At 39.8% G+C, this 19,755-nt stretch overlaps 1 protein-coding gene across 7 annotated transcripts in view; it reads left to right on the forward strand.

Moving 5' to 3' along the window:
- Window positions 1–19,755, forward strand: part of sh3pxd2a (SH3 and PX domains 2A) — a 304,174-nt gene that overhangs the window by 186,010 nt on the left and 98,409 nt on the right. For 4 of the 7 annotated variants that reach the window (XM_062976295.1, XM_062976293.1, XM_062976298.1 and 1 more), the window contains one exon: window positions 8,259–8,303. The exons of the other annotated variants lie outside the window; for them this stretch is intronic. In XM_062976295.1, coding sequence (XP_062832365.1) covers window positions 8,259–8,303 — 45 coding nt within the window. The remainder of the gene's footprint in view (window positions 1–8,258; window positions 8,304–19,755) is intronic. 7 annotated transcript variants of the gene reach the window in all.

A 19,755-nucleotide genomic window follows, 5' to 3' on the forward strand; every position in this document is an offset into this window, starting at 1 on the left:
AACACTGCCCTCATTTTGGCCCCATACCACCACATCCCTGGCCTCATGAGGTCCATATGAGAATGATCTACAATCTGTACTGACATTTATAGTATAAGTGTTAACATAAAATAATTAACTGTTGAGAGCACCTACACATCGAGATTAATTTATCTGCTCTGAAGGGAGCAGATACTTTTGCTTTATCTCTGAGTAAGATATTATTGTAGAATGTATGCTTAGATCATTTAGTCATTCCTCATCTTACAAGTCTGTCATTCTTGATCAATTGTTATCTAGTCTTGAGATAAGAGACTTGATAGATGATTTATCTGAACTCATAGTATTCTGTTATGAGCTGGCTTTTAAACATCTATGCATTTAATCTATCTGTACGAGTGGTTCCCAACCTTTTTTTGATCAAGGACCTCTCTGATCAGGGACCACTCTCCAACACGAGTACCAAAAGGATTACAAATCAGTTTTTGGTCAACTTTAGATTCGGTTTGGTTATTCAGAAAATTGTATTGGATAGACCACATCAGCTCTAGTTTCTGATACAGAGCATATGCCATCCAGTAGTCGCCATCTGCTCACACACAGAAAACTATATTTAATAATCTAGAGCTGATGTGGTCTATCCAGTGGAATTTTCTGAATCAGTACCCCAAATAACCACAGGAACAGAGCTAAAAACAAAGACACAAAGGTCACCCCACTTCCAGATGCCACATGGAACAGCTCCGCTGAGGGGGAGGGAGGGGGAGGAGAAGCAGCAGTCAGGAGGCTTGTTATTGCATCTTTCGTGGGTAGTCAGCGTCTCCCCTCCCGACATCCCTGTTGCCTTGGCACTATAAGAGGATTTTGCGAGACCAATTGCTCTTGTTGTAACGGTGTAGTAATGGTGAGTCCACAGATTATACTTCAGTTCTTGGGGACCACTGGTGGTCCATGGACCACAGGTTGGGAACCACTGATCTATATTTATGACACAATAGCACAAGTGACTGTTATAGATGGAATTTTTTTAAAGTTCAAAACTTATTAAAACTTATTTCTTTTATCTAAGGAGAAACAGATATTTGTGTTTGTGTGTGTGTTTCTGTCACAAGACAATGTAGAATTTTCAATTTGTTGTTGCTATTTTTTTTAAAAAAAGATAGAATGTATAATTAGTGATGTTTGAGAAAGAGAGTATCATAGTTTCGGACTCGAACTGTGAGGATGAGGATTATTCCCCAGCTCAACCTGTGAAAAGGCAGCATCAGGACACACTGAACCAGGACTTACCTTGAGCTGGATGGCCCTTGTGGTCTCTTCCAATTTTATGATTTTATGATAGACACAGGTACCTCCAGAACAGCTGAAACAGTTGGATGAGGAGGCATGGCCCCAAACCCGCTGACTTGTCAGGCAGAGAAGAGAACAAAACAAAGATGTCCAGTGAGGTTTCCTGTCAAGCACAAAGACAAGCTCAATTAATCAAGGACAACTGTCTGCTTCCAACCGAAGAGACAGCTCTGATCCGTGTTCATTGTTGGAAATAACCAGTTGATTCCTGCCTCTGGCATGGTGTTCCTGTGGTTCTGTTCCAAATACTTCAAACCCTAACTTTTGGACTGGCTAACAACCCTATTCTGAATCTTGGACTGGTTTTTTACTTCTTTTTTGCAAGTGAACAAGCAAAATTGTTTCCCAAAGACTTTGCCTGATTTCCTTTCCCTTGTCTTATCTGATATTATCTGCTTCTTTAGGACATGTGGATGCCAAAAATCTGAAGCAGGACAGGGAGGGGGGATCTATTATTCAATATATCTGATACCTTTGAAGGTGGCATGCTTTCAGGAATGCTTTGCAGAATTTTTTATTCTCTACACTCTGAAACAGAGGTGGGAATATTTGACCTTCCAGAAGTTGGATAACAATTCCCATTATTCTCCACTTAAAGCTATGCCAACTGATGAGACTTGCAGTCAGGTAACATTTGTAAAGCCACACATACACCATATCTGTTCCTTCTCCTGAAAGGTGTGTAGCACTGAGTCCTTGATGGAGTACTTCTGCACGCTGCTGGACATTTTTATGGTGTTGTAAATTAGTTAAATTAGCCTCCCCGCATAAAGCGGTACCTAAATTTCCTGCTCAACAGATGTAACTGTCTTTCGGTTACTTAGGTCAGCAACGAGCGAGGTTATTTAATGGTCGGGCACTCAATCCGACCCAGGCTGACTTCGAACTCAATACACACTCTCGTTCATGTTTGAAGAGCGTATGTTTGCAGAATATCTCACTATGAGATGACACGTGACCTTTGATATTGAATAAATAATCTACATTATTTGCTTTTATAAATTAGACAAAGCCTGCTTTATTATTCAGCCAGACTTTGTGTGTGAGTGGACGAGTTATGGGACTGGTTGTTACCCACCTTCTGTTTGTGAATATTAATTGCTCCACTTGTGAGATACACTCTTTTCTTTCACATTTCCAAACCAGTCTGTCAGTACAATGTATTGAAAAAGGCCCATTCTTATTTCTTTTAAAGATCCTGGGTTTTGTTGCCCTTGCTCAAAATTACTGCAATCTCTTTATAGAGATCAATAATTCTCTATAGGGACACAGGCACTTGCAAATGCACCCAATCAGCTAAGTGATACAGTTGGTTGTGAGCCAGAATGTCCTGCCTGTCTTTGGCAGACATTCAATTCTTGCCCAGATTCCTGTCATTTCCTCCTAACTTACATAGCTGTAAATATTGTTGATGGAGCAGTAAAGTTATCCAGACTCTTTTCTTCAGTATCCAGCTACACCACTTGGACCCTAAAATAGCCGTGTTTTAACCTCCTTCAGACCTGAATGCCTGCTGCCTTAATATAGATACCATATGGGGAAAGGGTGGGGTGGCGGTTGCAATCTGTCCCGACTTCTGAAGTCAGAAAGCTTCCCCTAGACCTAAAGTGCCCAGACAAAACAAAATAATCCTATAGATTCCTAATGTTTTAAATAGGATCAGGATTCTTTTCTTGAGGATTAAGCAGAAGGTATATTACACTAGAACCAAAATGCAACTGTGATAGTTGGCAAACTTTACAGTTTTATTTTTGCTGAGCTACGGGACTCAGCATCCCAGAGACAAGTAATTTGTTTCTTTGCCTGAAAACCAAATTGTGGAAATGCCAATTGAATTTTGTTTACATGGAGCATGTGTAATACCTCTGCGGAGGTTACAATTTGGAAAGAAAAGTATTCTGGCAATAAAAAAGTTGGATTTTACTGGGATTTTCTTCCTCTGTTCTAATTTGTCTTCCACACTCCACCAGGTTTTGTGGCCTGCATGATCCATTCTGAAGCATTCCCATGAATGCCAGATGTTAATATTACCAAGTATGTTGTGTGAGACAGAGGAGATTATTAACAAGGCAGTTCTTTTTACGTGGCAAATGGAAGTGAGCCCTGGTTTGTCTGGGACAGTTCAAGGGAAGGATTGGCACTATTTGACAGACCAACAAGATGCCTTGAAAGAAAGGAAAAGATGAACTCTGCCTTTGAACTTTGAATGTTGGGTTTTCACATTGTCTTGTCATTTCTTATTAGAAAAACATTAGGTGTGGTTTAGAGCTTACATCATGGAATGCTTGAAAGTAAGATGCATTAGAAATCTATAACAGCATGATCTAACTAATATTTCATGTATATATATTTAAGAAGATAAAATCTTACAATTGTGAACATAATATATAAAATATGGCCCGACTAAAACGATCAAGAGTCTGGAGAACAAGCCCTGAGGAGCAGCTTAAAGAGCTGGGCATGTTTAGCCTTCAGAAGAGAAGGCTGAGGAGACGTGATAGCCATGTATAAATATGTGAGGGGAAGTCATAGGGAGGAGGGAGCAAGCTTGTTTTCTGCTGCCCTGGAGACTAGGAAGCAGAACAATGGCTTCAAACTACAGAAAAGGAAATTCCACCTGAACATTAGGAAGAACCTCCTCACTGTGAGAGTTGTTCAGCAGTGGAACTCTTTGCCTCGGAGTGTGGTGGAGGCTCCTTTTTTGGAGGCTTTTAAACAGAGGATGCATGGCCATTTGTCGGAGGTGCTTTGAATGCAATTTTTCTGCTTCTTAGCAGGGGCTCAGACTGGATGGCCCACGCGATCTCTTCCAACTCTATGATTCTATTATTCTTGTGTTTCTTATGACATAGTGGAGAAAGGGATGGTCTCAGTATTAATATATGTGCGTATTGTGAGCAGTGGCAATTTTATAGAGCAGAAGGTGTAATATCTTCGGGGACATAATGTGAATTTAGGAAAATTAATTTTTGGACCCAAATCTTTCAACTTTCATGGCCAGCCCAAAACAAGCCTGACTCGCAGAGGCTGTGGGACCCTTGCTTTCTTTGCCTGTTCCTCCTTGCTAGGAAAGGGACGTATTACTATTTCCAAAAGTCTGAATGTTTTTTCCTTCTCCACTCCCTTCTCTTTCTTTCCAAACTCACTCCACTCCTACAAAATTAAATTGAGGGCCACTTGGGAATTGAGGGTTGCAGGTTGCCCATCCTTGTTGTAGAGGATGGGCCAATTAGGACATAAATCCTGTGCTCTTTTAAAAAAAATTAATACCTTACAAGTAATACGAAACAGATGCTCCAAACTGTAATACTCTAGCTGTCTTCCTCTTCAGAAGCACTCTCATCCTTTGTCTAGCTGCTGTCAGATGAGGGGAGCCCTGCTATCCTTGCAATATGTACATATATATTTTATTTGGAAATCTGCAATATAGTTTGCCAGTTGCTGGCTTCTCAGTTCCTGTCTTTTGTGTTCTGCCTTGGCTCAGTTGCTTTTGACATCAGTGTGGTGGTGGTGGGGGGGGGGGGGGAGAGAGAGAGAGAGAGAGAGAGAGAGAGAGAGAGAGAGAGAGAGAGAGAGAGAGAGAGAGAGCATGGACACATATGCATAGAAGGAGAAATACCTCATTTACAATTTTACAACCAATTAGCATTCTGGGCAATCTTATTAAACGGCAATTGTGTGAATAACTTGGTTGCACTTCAGCTGTTCCTACAAAATGTAATTCAAGGATAAAATCTCATCTCCCTTCTTTGTAAATCCCCTTCCCCAAGTAGGTCAGTTGCATACTATTTTAAAAACTATCTTATGCCACTGCGGGAGCATATGGTTCCAATAGAACCATAAGCTCTAGGCATTTTCTTATTCCAGATATTTTTCATCATTGCCTATTTTTTGACTCTTTCAAGATTGGTTTGGCATGGTCTGCACAAACTCTGTTTGGGGTAGATGGGGTGTTCTGAAGTCTTTTTCTCCCCCTGGGTGAAATTATTTTGTGGCTTTATTTCATTATGGAGTCACCTCTGTTTCTCTTTATCCAGACAAACGTCAATAGCAAGACACAGTACGTATATATTGGTTTAGTGTTTTAGCTGTCATGCATGAACTCCTTCTAAATAAAAGCCTCATGGCAAAGGCTCTATGCTAGACCATCTAAAATAACAATGGGTTAAATCTACAATCTTTGTCATTGTCATTTAGTCATTGAGATCATTGGAAGGTGCTGAACAGACTGCACTCTGGCACCATGAGATGCAGAGCCAACCTTATGAAATGGGGCCACAGAGTGGAATCCACGACATACGAGTGTGGAGAAGAGCAAACCACAGACCACCATTGACTCTTTTTAGCACTTTACAATTCTGAGATCGAATACTGCTATTTTATCTACAGCAGTTGCTGTATTTTATTGTTTTTACCAGGGGGTACTGTGAATTTATGACATTGTGTTGACTGTTTATTGCATATGTTTTGTTCTGCACTTTTATTTTGTGTCACACTTTCGAGTATTTTGTGAGCCGCCTTGAGTCCTCTAGGAGATGGTGGCGGAATATAAATAAATAATAATAATAATAATAATAATAATAATAATTATTATTATTATTATTATTATTATTATTCACTTTGAGCCCTGCCATATGCACAATGGACGACCTTCTTATAGCAACACCAGAGGCACTCCAACTGGCCAGCTACTAGTTAGATGACATTTAGTATAATGCCAAGTTTTTAACTTTGTGTTTTAAAATACATTACAACTGTACCCTTGGTTTGCTTCTGACATGATAAATAAATCAATTGAAATCAATGGGACACTTTGGTCATTACTAGACTGACTGAAGTCAGCTTCTGTAAGCCTGTGTAAATCCATTCCAGTCTCCTTGTGTATTCAGAGCACATGTAGAATACCTTGCTATCACAATCACTGGCAAGTCAACTTTTGCGCTCTTCTTATTATGGTCAAGACTTTCACAAAGAAGAACATGCCCTTCTGTCCCTCAGGAATGTGCATTTACTTTTCTCATTTTTTATTTGATTCATCTGGAAGCAAAGGACTTTGGGACCAGCCTAATGCTGTGCTCCAACTAAATCTTTAGCGTTTCATGTGTTAAGGTTTGAGATGTGATGTACTGCTGTAGGATTTGTACTAGTTTACAGAACTAAGCTGACACCGTGATTGATGAGAAATAATGAAACAAACTTATCCAGGAACACCCAATACTGGTCTTAGTGGTGGCATATACATTTGAATTCCTCTTTTGTTGAAAGTGTGGGGAACTAACACAGACAACTTTGTGCGTTTTCATTTCAGATTAACAAATGGGTGAAGATTGGGGGGCATAAAATATTATGCGGAGGATGGCATTCCTTAGTCCTTGATTAAAACTATATGAAAGTCTAATCCTTTAAATAGTCTCTTATAAAGAAAGTTTTAGGTAGATGATATAAATGACCTCTGCCCAACATACAAGGGAGCAAGATTAAACTACAAACTGCCTATAGTCCAGAACAGGGACATTCTTCTTAGGAGCATAGTAGTACAGTTCTTTGTCCAACCTTTATATAACTAATTTAATCTTGGTTTGCTAGTGATAGTATTTCATCTGCAAAATTTTGTCTACTTAAGTGCAAACAATTCGTGCTGCTACATTTTCAGTGTTTCACAACTAGTTTTGCTTTCAGTAGCAAAAAGCTGACTCTGAATGTCCTAAGTATCTGGTAGTGCTTGGGGCCCTATAGGATTAACTGCATCTCTGTATTACAGACGTGGGGCTGCAGTCCTGTATCCTTAGCTTATAGTCCACTGATTTCATTTTGGTTTATTCTGTACAGATATGTATGGATTTTGGTGTCATAGGTAAATGTTAATTTACCATGGCTACGTCTCTGTGTTTCTCACTCCAGACAGTTTCTAAACTGATATATTTTTCTTTATAAAATTGGCAATAGTCTGTTTATTTTTTAAAGAACTGTTTAGCTTCAAGTTTTCTTTGATAAAATATTAAAGTATCAAAGTTTTAATTGGCTGCTGATGTATTGGGAGTAAGTGTAATCAGTAGAACATTATCCACACAAGGGTTGCTGATTTGAAGGTTGGGTTGCGGACCTGAAGATTGCTGGTTCGAATCTAGGGAGAGCGCGGATGAGCTCCCTCTGTCAGCTCCAGGGACATGAGAGAAGCTTCCCACATGGATGGTAAAAACATCAAAACATCAGGGCATCCCCTGGGTGATGTTATTGCAGATGGCCAATTCTCTCACACCAGAAGCGATTTGCAGTTTCTCAAGTTACTCCTGACATTAAAAAAATCCACATGTTCTTGGTTTTGGGGATTTTGGAGGTTTTGGAGGCTATTTTGGTTCTGATCAACTAACCTGCATTTTATGTCTGCTTTATCTTGAGCTATGAAATTGTCATAGAATTTTAAATTATTAAACAGCTTGAAAAACAGATAATCAACTGAATATTCCTTAAGAACATTTAAGTTAGTTTAGATATTTCCCTTATTCAATGAACTCCCACCTATGTGTGTGGCAGATCATTTATACAATAGCTTTGCTATTATTTATTAAAAGTAACAACCTGATTGACTTCAGTGCAAAGGCAAAAAGGATCTTGAGAATAATTCCATGATTGTAAGAAAAAACTTTGGTTTTAAACTGGTGTGAAAGTCCTATATAAACTCCCAGCCTCTTTCTTTTGTTTATTAAGCTCTACCATGGGAACACATTTGTGTTTGCTAATGCTCTACTCTCTCTTTTAACAACCTTCTCAATCTTTTCTTTGCTGTAATGTGTATAAAAATAGTTTCCAGTGTACATTTTTTAAAGAAGATATTTTTTCAGGGCTTTAAAACTGCTTCTCTCTATATCTCTAATACTTCTTCTGCTTTTCTTATTTCCCTGCTGCTTCTTTTCTTGGACTCTCTGAAGTCTGGATGTCCAGCTTATCTGATTCTCCAAAGAAGGCTGTTGCAGGTATTTCATCATTTCTCTGTCTAGATTTGTGCTTCCCCTTTTTAATTCCTGTCCAGTTAAAGAAACAACTAGTAGCACAGTTTTTTGCATGTGATTGAAGAATGAAAGGCTGCAGGGAGTAATGTTGCCCGAATAAGGCACTCATTATTTAGTTCTCAATAATACTAATAAGGTTGTATTGATTTTTTTATTTTCTTTTGTTTATGGTGTTTGTTTTCCAAGAACAATATTCTTTGGGTAGCTTACAGACATTAAAACACTAACACAAATAATCATAGAACAATATAAACAGTAAATAAACCCTCAACAATAATGTCAAACACCATAGAAAATGTGTGTGAATGTCACAGAATTATAGACTGAAGAGGCCTTATGGATCAGCAAGTCCACCTCTCTGCTGAGTGCTGAATCTCCAACTAAAGCATCCCCATTAGGTTGTTATCCAGCCACTTTTTAAAGATGCTCAGAGAATGAATGTGTTTTTCCATTGCCTGCTTCAGGAATGTAGCCTACATCACCTAGTATTTTTGGTGGACTGTGATCTAACTACTAACCAGGGCTAACTCTGCTTACCTTCCAAAATCAGATTTTATCTGGTGTCTTCAGGATATTTAAGCCTCCCTCCATTACTAAAAATATTTAGTCATCTTCTTACCACTCAAACTTTCTGGCTAACACTCCAAATACTAAAAATATTGAATTGGCCTAAAATTCAGTAGATTCCAAAGTTCGCACTAGAAAATCCTAAGAAAATATTAGTGCAATATAATCAAATGTTGGAACCCTCGGTGGCGCAATGGGTTAAACCCTTGTGCTGGCAGGACTGTTGACTGAAAGGTTGGAGATTTGAATCCGGGGAGGTGGGTGAGCTCCCGTCTGTCAGCTCTAGCTCCCCATGCAGGGACATGAGAGAAGCCTCTCATAGGATGGTATAACATCAAACATCCAGGCATCCCCTGGGCAATGTCCTTGCAGATACCCAATTCTCTCACAGGAGCGACTTGCAGTTTCTCCTGACACAAAAAAATAAAAATAAAATGTTGTAGTGTAATAGGGCAAAGAGATACATGATATAATGATTTATGTGTTTGAATTCCCACCCGGTCATGAAAATCCACTGGGAATATTTTGGGAAAATCTCGCTCTTGTCAATCTAGGAAGGCAATAACGGCCATCTCCCCGTGAATCAAATTTGCCAAGAAACTTCCATTATTGATTCACTTGAGGTTCACCACAAGTTGAGAATGATCTGAAGGCACACAATAGCAATAATAAGGAAGTTACAATCCTGTTGCTCTGTTCTAGATTATGTAAAGTTTCCATTTTTTAAAAAATTGCTTGCGAATCTTTCACCAAAGTTTCAGGCATCTTCCTATTTTTAATTGAAATCTAAATCCATGTTCTAATCCATTTAGCTATTCTATATATTTATATGTCATTTGCTCTTCTTTTTGGACTTATTAGTTTGTCTGCTAGCTCTCTAGTGCATTTTAGACAGTAATCCATTATTTTCCAAGTATATATCCTTGACAATATCTTCAAAGTGCCTTTTCTATTATATTTGGAGTTGTATGCATTTGTATCTTTCCCTCTTAACGCATTTTGTTCAGCAAATTCTTAGATTTCTCTCTCCTCCTATTGTCTTTCTTTCTTTCATCATCTTTTTCATTTTTAAATGCTTTTTTCAGATATTTGATTTTGCTTATCAGTTCCAATTAATTAATTAATACAAATATTGGATTATGATCCATAGTTCTAACCTGACAAGGAATGAGAGCAAATGTCATGCTTAATTCTCTCTAATTTTTATCCAAAAGGAATGTGGTATATAATTGAATGGCACAAATCTTGGGTTTATAAATGTTGAAATTACCTATTGCATAATATCCGCAATGAAGAACAATTTGTCCCCAAAATTTACAAATTTCCTAGAAAAAGGGGGTCAAACAGGTTGCACAATTCCAAATTAAGTTTAGAAGCACTGCACAGTTATAAATTAACACAATAGGGAGACTTAGACCTGTGTCTGAATACAGGAACATGGATGATATTTCGTGATTTGATTCAACAATACTATACTTCTAGTGGTCTCCTATCTTAATAGAAGAAATAATGAGATGATGCTTATTGGTACACCACCACCACAACCACCCCGGAGTGGTGGTGGTGGGGAAGTAAAGTTTGCCCATGGACCTACCAGTCATGTCCACCCTGGTTTATGTGTTGTTCAAGGCCACCTTGTTACTGTTAAGAAAGATTCCATTTCTTAACCAATACGATCTGTGAAACTCAATTCTTTGGTCCTGGATTGAGCTATAGGACCTTATCAGACTGGTAGGGATAAAGCGGGGGAAAGCAGGGGAAAACTTGAAATAGTGCAGGGAAGCTTCAGGCTGTTCCCTCCCATCAGGGCCCATGTTCTTTCTTCCTCTCCTTTCTCTGCTGTCCTCTGCTTCCTCTTCACCTCTCCTCCGTTCTTCAGTGAGGAGTCAGGTAAACACCCAACTCCTCTGGGCTTCGCTGTTGCAATGGAGCCCCACGGAGTCCCGCCGGATGTAGCCCTGCGTCATGTGATGGGCTCCTTGGGACTCGATTCCAGCAGCAGAGAGAAGCAGAGAGATGATGCTCTTCTCCTTGCATCTGATGAGGTCCATAGCCTACACCAGACCCAACAATGCTGGGAGGAAAATTTAAAATCTGAGCCAGATGTAGTTGGAAATCCGCTAGCAATTTCAAACTTTTCTTGTCTTATTGGAGAAGGATTAAAATTTTAGAACAAAACACTGCTCTTGAAGCCATTTAAGAATGGGAGGAAATCAACTTTTAGGGTGGAGAAATGTATTTTCTCTTTGGGAAAGCATTACTTTGGGGCAGAAGAAAGGCCCTAGAATGGTGCTATGGACCATATTATGCTCTCTGATGTTACATGTGGAGAGAAATTAACCTGTGGCTCTGCTCCGGTTGAGGCATTTGAACCCAGTAGTGGCACAGGCAGCCCGTAACATGTTGCTTCAAGGACCTCGGCTCCACAGGCTCTAGAAACTTGTTTATTTGCCAAATGCAATCAGCTATTTTTCATACTTTGAATTACATTATAGTAACTCAAATATATTGAACTGATTCTGGCTTGAGGTTTTTCCATCATCAGGGACATGCCGATCTCCTGTTTTGACTTCAACTCTGGGTACAATAATACTATCAAAATGACTCAATTTCCTCTTGTAAATTTGTGATTGCTTGATATTTTAAACTTGGACCAAACTTCTGTGTTTGGAAATATGACGTTATTCCATTCCTATGCTGTTTTTATTTTTTATGTCCTTGCAACAGGGTACAGGGGACTCAGATGTAGACAAATAATTAAGTACCAGTGGCCTTGCTTAAGTCAAAGGTTTAGGATCCCTAACTTGGTTCAGAAGGTATTGGGAATTTGTGAGTGTTTCCTTCCAGTACAGTCCCTGTATCCATGGAGGATACATTTCTGAACTTAATGGAGAAACAGAAAACTATGAATAATAGTGAACCCTATTGAAATGGACATGTTAAGCTGTCAGGACCATAATTCCTGGGCCTGCACTCTGGCGCCAGGAATCAAGGACGCTGACATCGAAAAACTGATAAGGCACCTGCAGCTCTCACCCTGAAGGAAAACAGCTGTGGGCGAGCGGGAAGAATTGCGCGGGGTTTTCTCTGGGCGGGAATTGTTACTTTGAATGTGGCGAAGTGTATATAAGGAGATCTTTCTGGGCTGACCAGCAATCTTGGCTTTATATGTTTGTATGGTATTCTTCAGTAAAGTCTTTGGTGACAACAGAGGGAGTCTCTTGTATTCATTCGGAGGCAGCTGGAGTGAGCTGACATTAGGCTGAATGTTATCATATAGTATTCTCTGTGGTATCCTCTCTGCAAATTTGTTAAGTCCTCCACCAAGGTGACTGCTGGAAGTATACCATAGAATCACAGAAGACCTAGAAGATTCCTAAGACGGAGGACATATTTGTTCAGGGCAAAGAATGGATATACCGTAAGCAGAATCACGGGAGGAATATTGCTCTAGGTATTGCAGTCCTTCAAGTACCCTGCCACAAAGGCTTGCTCTTTCTGTAATAAAATGCTTTGTTCTGAATGTGAAACTTGTAATCACCTCAAATTTAATGTGAAATAACTGGAGTTTCATTTCCAGTTTTGTAGAGCCCCTCAAAGTGAAATGGGTAATATATTGTTTTGATGCACAGTTGCTGCTTCTAGAGGTTTTCAGGAGCAAAGGTTGCAGTTTCTAAAGCCAAGATTCTTTAGAGGAGCAAGGGAGTTAAGAGTGACCAAGAAAAATTGCCCAAAGCACCACATATGATCCATTGGCTATAGGATTCCAACCCCTGAATTCAGCCAGCATTGCAAAATGGCAGGATCTGGTGGAACTGAGAGGGAATAATCTCTCACAATAAATCCAATATAACTTTTTGAAGCCTTTGACACTAACCAAGGAGTTACTCCAAAGGGGTTATACAGTGTAGACTTACCCTAATAGGTAAATCCAACTTTAACTGCTTATTACAACACGCGTATTTCCCTCCATCTCAGGATGGCTTTAGGATTTCCATAAGTTGGAAATTACTTGAAAGCACTCAATAACAACAACAATAATGTGTATATATAATTAACAAACTTTTCTGCCTTTTTTGGACTTATTGGAATGTGGCAATAGGACAATTCTTGATGAGTCACATTTCAAAATTTAGAGCCATGTTCCTGGAAAAAAGGCCACTTTTCCCTGGAATCCAGGAGCACAACTGGGAGGCTGCTTGATTCTGGTGAAACAAAATGTCCTAGTGCCCATTTAGGCTACTATTTTGTAAAGCTGGGTTCCAGTTACCAAATAGAACATTGCTACATACTGGCCATCTGTGTACAATTTTAACATATTAATAGTCATCATGTGATTGCTTCTTTTGCACTGTGGCTTTCATCCTTATTTTCATTCTGTAGTTTCAATGGCATCCTATTTTTAAATGTAAGCCTACTTCTCATTAGCCATTGGTTCAAGTGGACGGTGTTTATGAACAGCTCGTCCCTAATTCTTCTGACAGCAGATGTTCATAGTGATGAGTCAACTCTTTAGGAAATAAAGCATAGAGATTGGAGTATTAATAAGAAACTATCTCAATTTGCTGTTGGATGCCTGTGATTTAAGCTTCTTCTGTATTTGAAACAGGGTACAACTCAAATCTGGAGTTCTTTAATACAAATACCAAAACACATCTACAGGTGAATTTAACTCTGCAGCAATCAATTCTAATTCTCTTTGGTGGTTATAGTCTTGTTGATGTATCTGGGCTTCCTTATAATTGCAGATTTCTCTGTCATATTGATAAAAACAGCCAATGCTGGAGTACAAAAAGTTGTTTATTGACATGAAATTACAATTGAGCTGTTTGAAAAATAACTGAGTGCTATAGTTTTCTGTCTTCAGAAGTTAGTTTAGGTTTTCTTGATGTAGCTCCCAAAATAAAATGGTAGATACAGACAGGTCTCAATTTACTTTGAGGTTGTGGTTTTTGGATCTGTAATATAAATTGAGACCATAGTAAATGGTGGAACTTAGTTTATTAGAGAAGTCTTGTGTACTGGGGAATATGTTCCAATGGAGTTGAAATATCCACAAAATTATCAATATGAAATTACTCAGTGGCAATTTTTAAGAGGTTTAAAGCACAAAGTATCATATTTTGCCTGTTCCAGCCTAGAGAAATATGCAAGTGCTCTCCCAAGGGATCGGAAGAGGTAGCAGCTGCTGATCCCAAGGCAGTTTGGCCTGGGTGACCTGTCTTCCTATTATACAGCATTTCTTCTTCAAAGGAGAACACAGTGACCAACTGGTAAGAACTCCAGTAGGCTTCCCATGTGAAGTAAACTTATTAGGAGAGTGAAAGAAGTAGAACCATCTCTTGATGTGTCTTCTCCAGCAGTCTTTCCAAGTGACGAAAGCAGAGTCCAGTTGCTCACCCCCCACCTAAGCTAGCAGACGAAGCCCATTCTGGCTACACCAAAACATGAAGTGCCAGGGTTTTTTTTCCTCCCTTAATGGCTCCACTTCTACGCAGACAAAGGAAATGCCCCCTTCTGGGTTGCTGTGAGTTTTATGGGCTGTATGTTCCAGTAGCAATCTCTCTTGATGTTTTGCCTGCATCTATGGCAGGCATCCTCAAAGGTTTGTTCAGAGGTCTGTGAGAATTATGCAAGTGGGGTGTATATATATATGTGTGAAATGTCCAGGGTGGGAGAGAGAACTCTTTCAAATAACAGCAAGATTCAAGTTTCTTCCTCTTCTATATGCTCCACCTTCTAAGAAAGCAAAGGAAAAGTTCTTCCTTTCAACCACTAAAGACTTGCTTTTTCCATTTATTCAATCAAGGCGGTAAAGTGAATTAGTCCAGTTATCTTCTTACCACTCAAACTTCCTAACACCCCAAATAGTCTCATTTACTCACTTCCTCCTCTTTATTCTTTCATGTCTCTTGCCTAGATCTATCTATCTATCTATCTATCTATCTATCTATCTATCTATCTATCTATCTATCTATCTATCTATTTTGAAATGCTGTAAATTGGGGTAATGAAAATTGAAAGTAGCTGTTATCAAGACAAGAATTCCTAATCTACCATTAGCATTAATTTAGATGCTACTTAATGCTTTGCCCCTTACAGATAAGCAGAGATTTAACTACTTCATTCAGTAAGAAATCAAGAGGAAAAACTGAAGTATAATACTACACATATCATTTTCTAAAAACACATGTATATAATTATAACATTTTCCATTATTAAAGTATATTGTACATTACCATGATTAACCATAGACAGAGAAAATACTCTTGTTTGTTCTTCTGTCTTTTACTGTCATTCTCAAGGTTGTTACAACAAAAAAACCACATGTTGCCTTTGTCACAGGCCAGCCAGAGAATTCCCAGGAGAAACAGCGACATCTTGTCGTCATCTAGGTTACTCAACTAGAGTTCTTTGGAATCCTAGGGTTCTGTGAGTGGTTGCTAGAGGTTCCATGAGAGATCAGGGCTTTAGAAAACCCTTTTTTGAGATGACAAATATTTTAGGGTTCCTCTAAAGCAGTGGTTCCCAACCTTTGGTCCTCCAACCCCACAATACCTGGGAGTTTAAGTCCAAATCACCTGGAGGACAAAAGGTTGGGAAGCACTGCTTTAAAGTAAAGTGCTTGGGAAAAGTTGACCTAGTGGCTGGTTTCTTTTTTTAATTCCAGCATATATCAAAGCAAAAAAATATCATTTGATATGAACATACAATTGTATATTTCTGCTTAAAAGGTATTCCTTCTACTCACTGGATGAAAGGCTGAGTCAGGATCTTACTAGAATGCTAAATTTAATGAAACACTGTGCTGCACTTCTGCACTTCCATGCATTAATCATGTAGACTCAATGTTTCTGTCCTCTGGTAACATAGTATCCATTGCATTGTCTAGCCCAAGGTTCCATGGACATACCTCAGGGGTTTGCCATTTGCATGACAGTCTGCCCACCTGAATGTGATTGTGCATTTTGTAGTGTTCAAAAGAGACACAAGGAGAACTGTATAAGCTGAGGGAATCTCCCTTGAAGAGGCAAACACTATCAGGCCTTAACTTTTAAAATACTAATACTTTTGCATAGATGTGGTATTCAGGAGGCAGCCAGTTCGTATATTATAGAGGCAGGAAAGCATTCTGAAAAATATGAAGGCAAAGATTTGCCCCGAGAGTATGCATGTCTTATACTTGAAGCCATGTGTACTTCATTAAGCAAGGTTTTGGTCTAGAGAACTCAGGTATCAGATTATGGCTTTCAGCACTTTAACAGAAAGCAAATTTGGCAGCTGATCTGATGCCCTTTGTACACATATGGACACAGGAACACACCACACATATTTCTAAGTGTAAAAAAGACACAGAAGTTGAGAAGAGAAGCCTGTACTTCTCAAATTGTAAAATGTATCTCAGCCAAACTTCTTTGGAACTGTAGAATATTACCTGAGCAAATCCATTAGGATGACAAGCTGAGAACATTTTGACCTCCAGTGAAAGTCAATTTAAGAACTGTCAGACTTTTGTACCTTGTTATTGTTGTTTGTCTTCAAGTTATTTCTTTCTTATAAGGTAAAGGTTTTCCCCTGACGTTAAGTCAAGTCATGTCTGACTCTGGGGGTTGGTGCTCATCTCCATTTCTAAGCCGAAGAACTGGCGTTGTCCATAGACACCTCCAAGGTCATGTGTCCGGCATGATTGCCGTTACCTTCCCGCCAGAGCGGTACCTATTGATCTACTCACATTGGCATGTTTTCAAACTGCTAGGTTGGCAGAAGCTGGAGCTAACAGCGACCGCTCACGCCGCTCCCGGGGTTTGAACCTGGGACCTTTCGTTCTCCAGCTCAGTGCTTTTACACACTCCACCACTGGGGCTCTTTCTTATAGCAACTCTAATATGAACCGTATTTTGGCAAAATTTGTTCAGAGGAGGTTTTGCCTTTGCCTTTCTCTGAGCCTGAAAGAGGGTCATGTGCCCATGTTCACTCAGTGGGTGTCCATAGTCAAGTCAGGATTCAAATTCTGGTCTTCAGAAATGTAGTCCAGTGCTCAGATCACTACACAACATTAACATAATATAGCCGCCCTAAGTCCCCAATGGGTGAGAAGGGCGGGATACATTGTTCCCTCACTACTTTGCAATTTGGTTTTCGCGGATTTGCTGTTTTGTGGTTTTTCAATAAACTCTAAAAGAATATTATAAATCATAAAAAATTACAATTTACAGTCTCAGGAAGCCAGGAAGAAGAAGCTAAACAGAGAAAAAATGAGCCCATGGGCCTATGGGAGGAGAAGGAGGTGATTTATTAATACACGATTGGTTATACAGACTTAAAATAGTGTATAACTACTAAAATAATGTATAAATATTAAAATAAATATCCTACTTCATGGATTTTCACTTATTGCGGGTGGTCCTGGAATGTAACTCCCGCGATAAGTGAGGGAACACTGTATAAGTATTGTAATAAATAAATATTGTAATAAATAATATAAAAAAGGAAGACACTGTTGTATTCCAGGTAGGCAATTGAAGTATAGCTTTGTTGTACTTACTCAGTTTTAAATATTCTTTGGCCCAAAGCTGTTCCTACTGCTACAACTTTCCTGGAATACATAACTGTGGCACATTATGCACTGAAGTAAAATGGAGAGCAATAAGAAAATATATCAAAATCGCCTGGCAGATTCATCCCTGAGAATTTCTCTGTTCTTCCCGCATGGACTTTGAATGGCTATGCACTGCCAGAAATGAAAATCTTGGTGTTCTTCCTGGCTGTATTTCAAAATGACTGAAGACTTCTATCACTATGTTGTAGGAATAGTGTAGCATAAAATCTAAAAATATGCATGCAGCTAAGTTTTGTGCATCTTCTCCAGCCTGGAGCTTAAGAGTCCCACTTATTTATGCCTCATTAACTCTTCAGCATGGAGCCCCCAGTGGTGCAGCGGATTAAACTGCTAATCTGCTGAATTTGCTGATGGAAAGGTTGGTGGTTTGAATCTGGGGGGTGGGATGAGCTCCTGCTGTTAGGCCCAGCTTCTGCCAATCTAGCAGTTCAAAAGCATGCAAATGTGAGTAGATCAATAGGTACTGCTCTAGCGGAAAGGTAATGGCGCTCCATGCAGTCAGGCTGACCACATGACCTTGGAGACATCTACGGACAACACCGGCTTTTCGGCTTAGAAATGGAGATGAGCACCAACCCTCAGAGTCGGACACGACTAGACTTAATGTAAGGGGGAAACCTTTACCTAACTCTTCTGCAGTGTTCTTCTGTATATTAAAAATTCAAACAGGGAGAGCAAACATCCAAAGTTGACCTGAAGTGTTTCTTCATGGATATTGCAGATGAGGTTGGGAACTTTCTCATGAGACTGATAATGGCTTCCCCAAGGACCTTTTTTCATCCATATACAGTAGAGTCTCGCTTATCTGACTTAAACTGGCAAGCAGAATGTCGAATAAGCGAAACTGTTGGATAATAGGGTGTGTGCAGAAGAATGAGCCCCTTCCCCTGTTGCTTGGGAAAAGGCTTCTCTTCCTCAGCAGGCTGGCCATCAGGAAGGAGGAGGAAGAAGCTTCTGTCCCCATTGATCCTTCGCTGTCCTGCCCTCCCACCCTCGCTCACTCTCTAACTCACTCACCAGGCCAGATCCTGGTGCTGCCGCCGTCACTGCTGGGACTGAGTGACTGAGTGAGTGAGTGAGGGGGGGGGGGGCTTTGTCACCCTCCTTTGCTCGCCCTCCCTCCCTCCCTCCCTCGTTCATTCACCAGGCCAGGTCCCGGCAGCTATGGCGGCAGTAGTGGCAGAATCAGGACCCAGCCTGGTGCGTGAGCAAGGGAGGGCGGCCCTGGGCGTCGGATAATACGGTGTGTCAGATGAGTGGAAGTCGGATAAGTGGGACTCTACTGTTGTTGAAAGTTAGTTCTTTGGCTCTGTCTATTTTCTATATTCACAACCATTTTAATTTTGAATTTTTGTTTTGTTTTCATTTTTCTCCTCCCAACAGTCTTCTACTCTAAGACAAACATATATAGAAAATTCAATTTCATATTTAACAGTATACAGCAATTTTAGGTGAGTGCTGTGAGTTGGAAGAGAGGGCTATTTCTTCCCTCCAAAGACTTCCCAGCTGGTTGTAGTTACATATATATTCTCTCTTCTCTCGCTGAAAATGCTGTCCACGAGGCAGTTTTCCAGGGAAGAATCAGCAGGTGTGATTCTTGGTCAAGCAGCCTTCCCTCCCCTTTTTGCTGCCCTCATAAAAGCACTTTGGAGACATATGCGGTTGCCTAGATGCATAGATCAGCACTTGGTTTCAATAAAGAAAGAACACCTGGTCTATTAGTTTTGTGCTGCTTGACTTCTATCTGCCAAATTACCACCTTTAGGAATGTCCTTCCACAATCTCAGTTTCTCTTAACTGTTCCTTTTCTGACTTGGAAGTGTAACTAAAGGAATCCACACTTGCTCCAGCTAGTTGAAATGGGTCAAATGCCGAAGTACTTAGGTGCTCTCCGTCTGGCAGCTTCTTGGATGCGCTTCAAGTGGTTCCACACATCTGTGTGTGGAATACCATTGCCGTAACTCTGTCTACCTGTAACCTCCTGGATTGGAATGTGTAGAGTGTGAGCCAATTTTCCAAGAAAGTGGTCGAAGAAAGGAATCTGACTTCACCCTTTCCTCTGCCTCAACTTTTTCTTGGCTGAAAATCATCTTTGAAACTAGCAAATCTGAAGAGGATGGATTATTTTTTTTAAAAAAAATACTATGTTGCTCTGACATAGAGGGATTTATTTATTTATTTATTTATTTATTGGAAATTTAACATCTGTGTGAAAGGCAGGACCAGGCA

The sequence above is a fragment of the Anolis carolinensis genome, chromosome 3 (assembly GCF_035594765.1).
Source record: "Anolis carolinensis isolate JA03-04 chromosome 3, rAnoCar3.1.pri, whole genome shotgun sequence".
NCBI classification, from domain to species: Eukaryota; Metazoa; Chordata; class Lepidosauria; order Squamata; family Dactyloidae; genus Anolis; species Anolis carolinensis.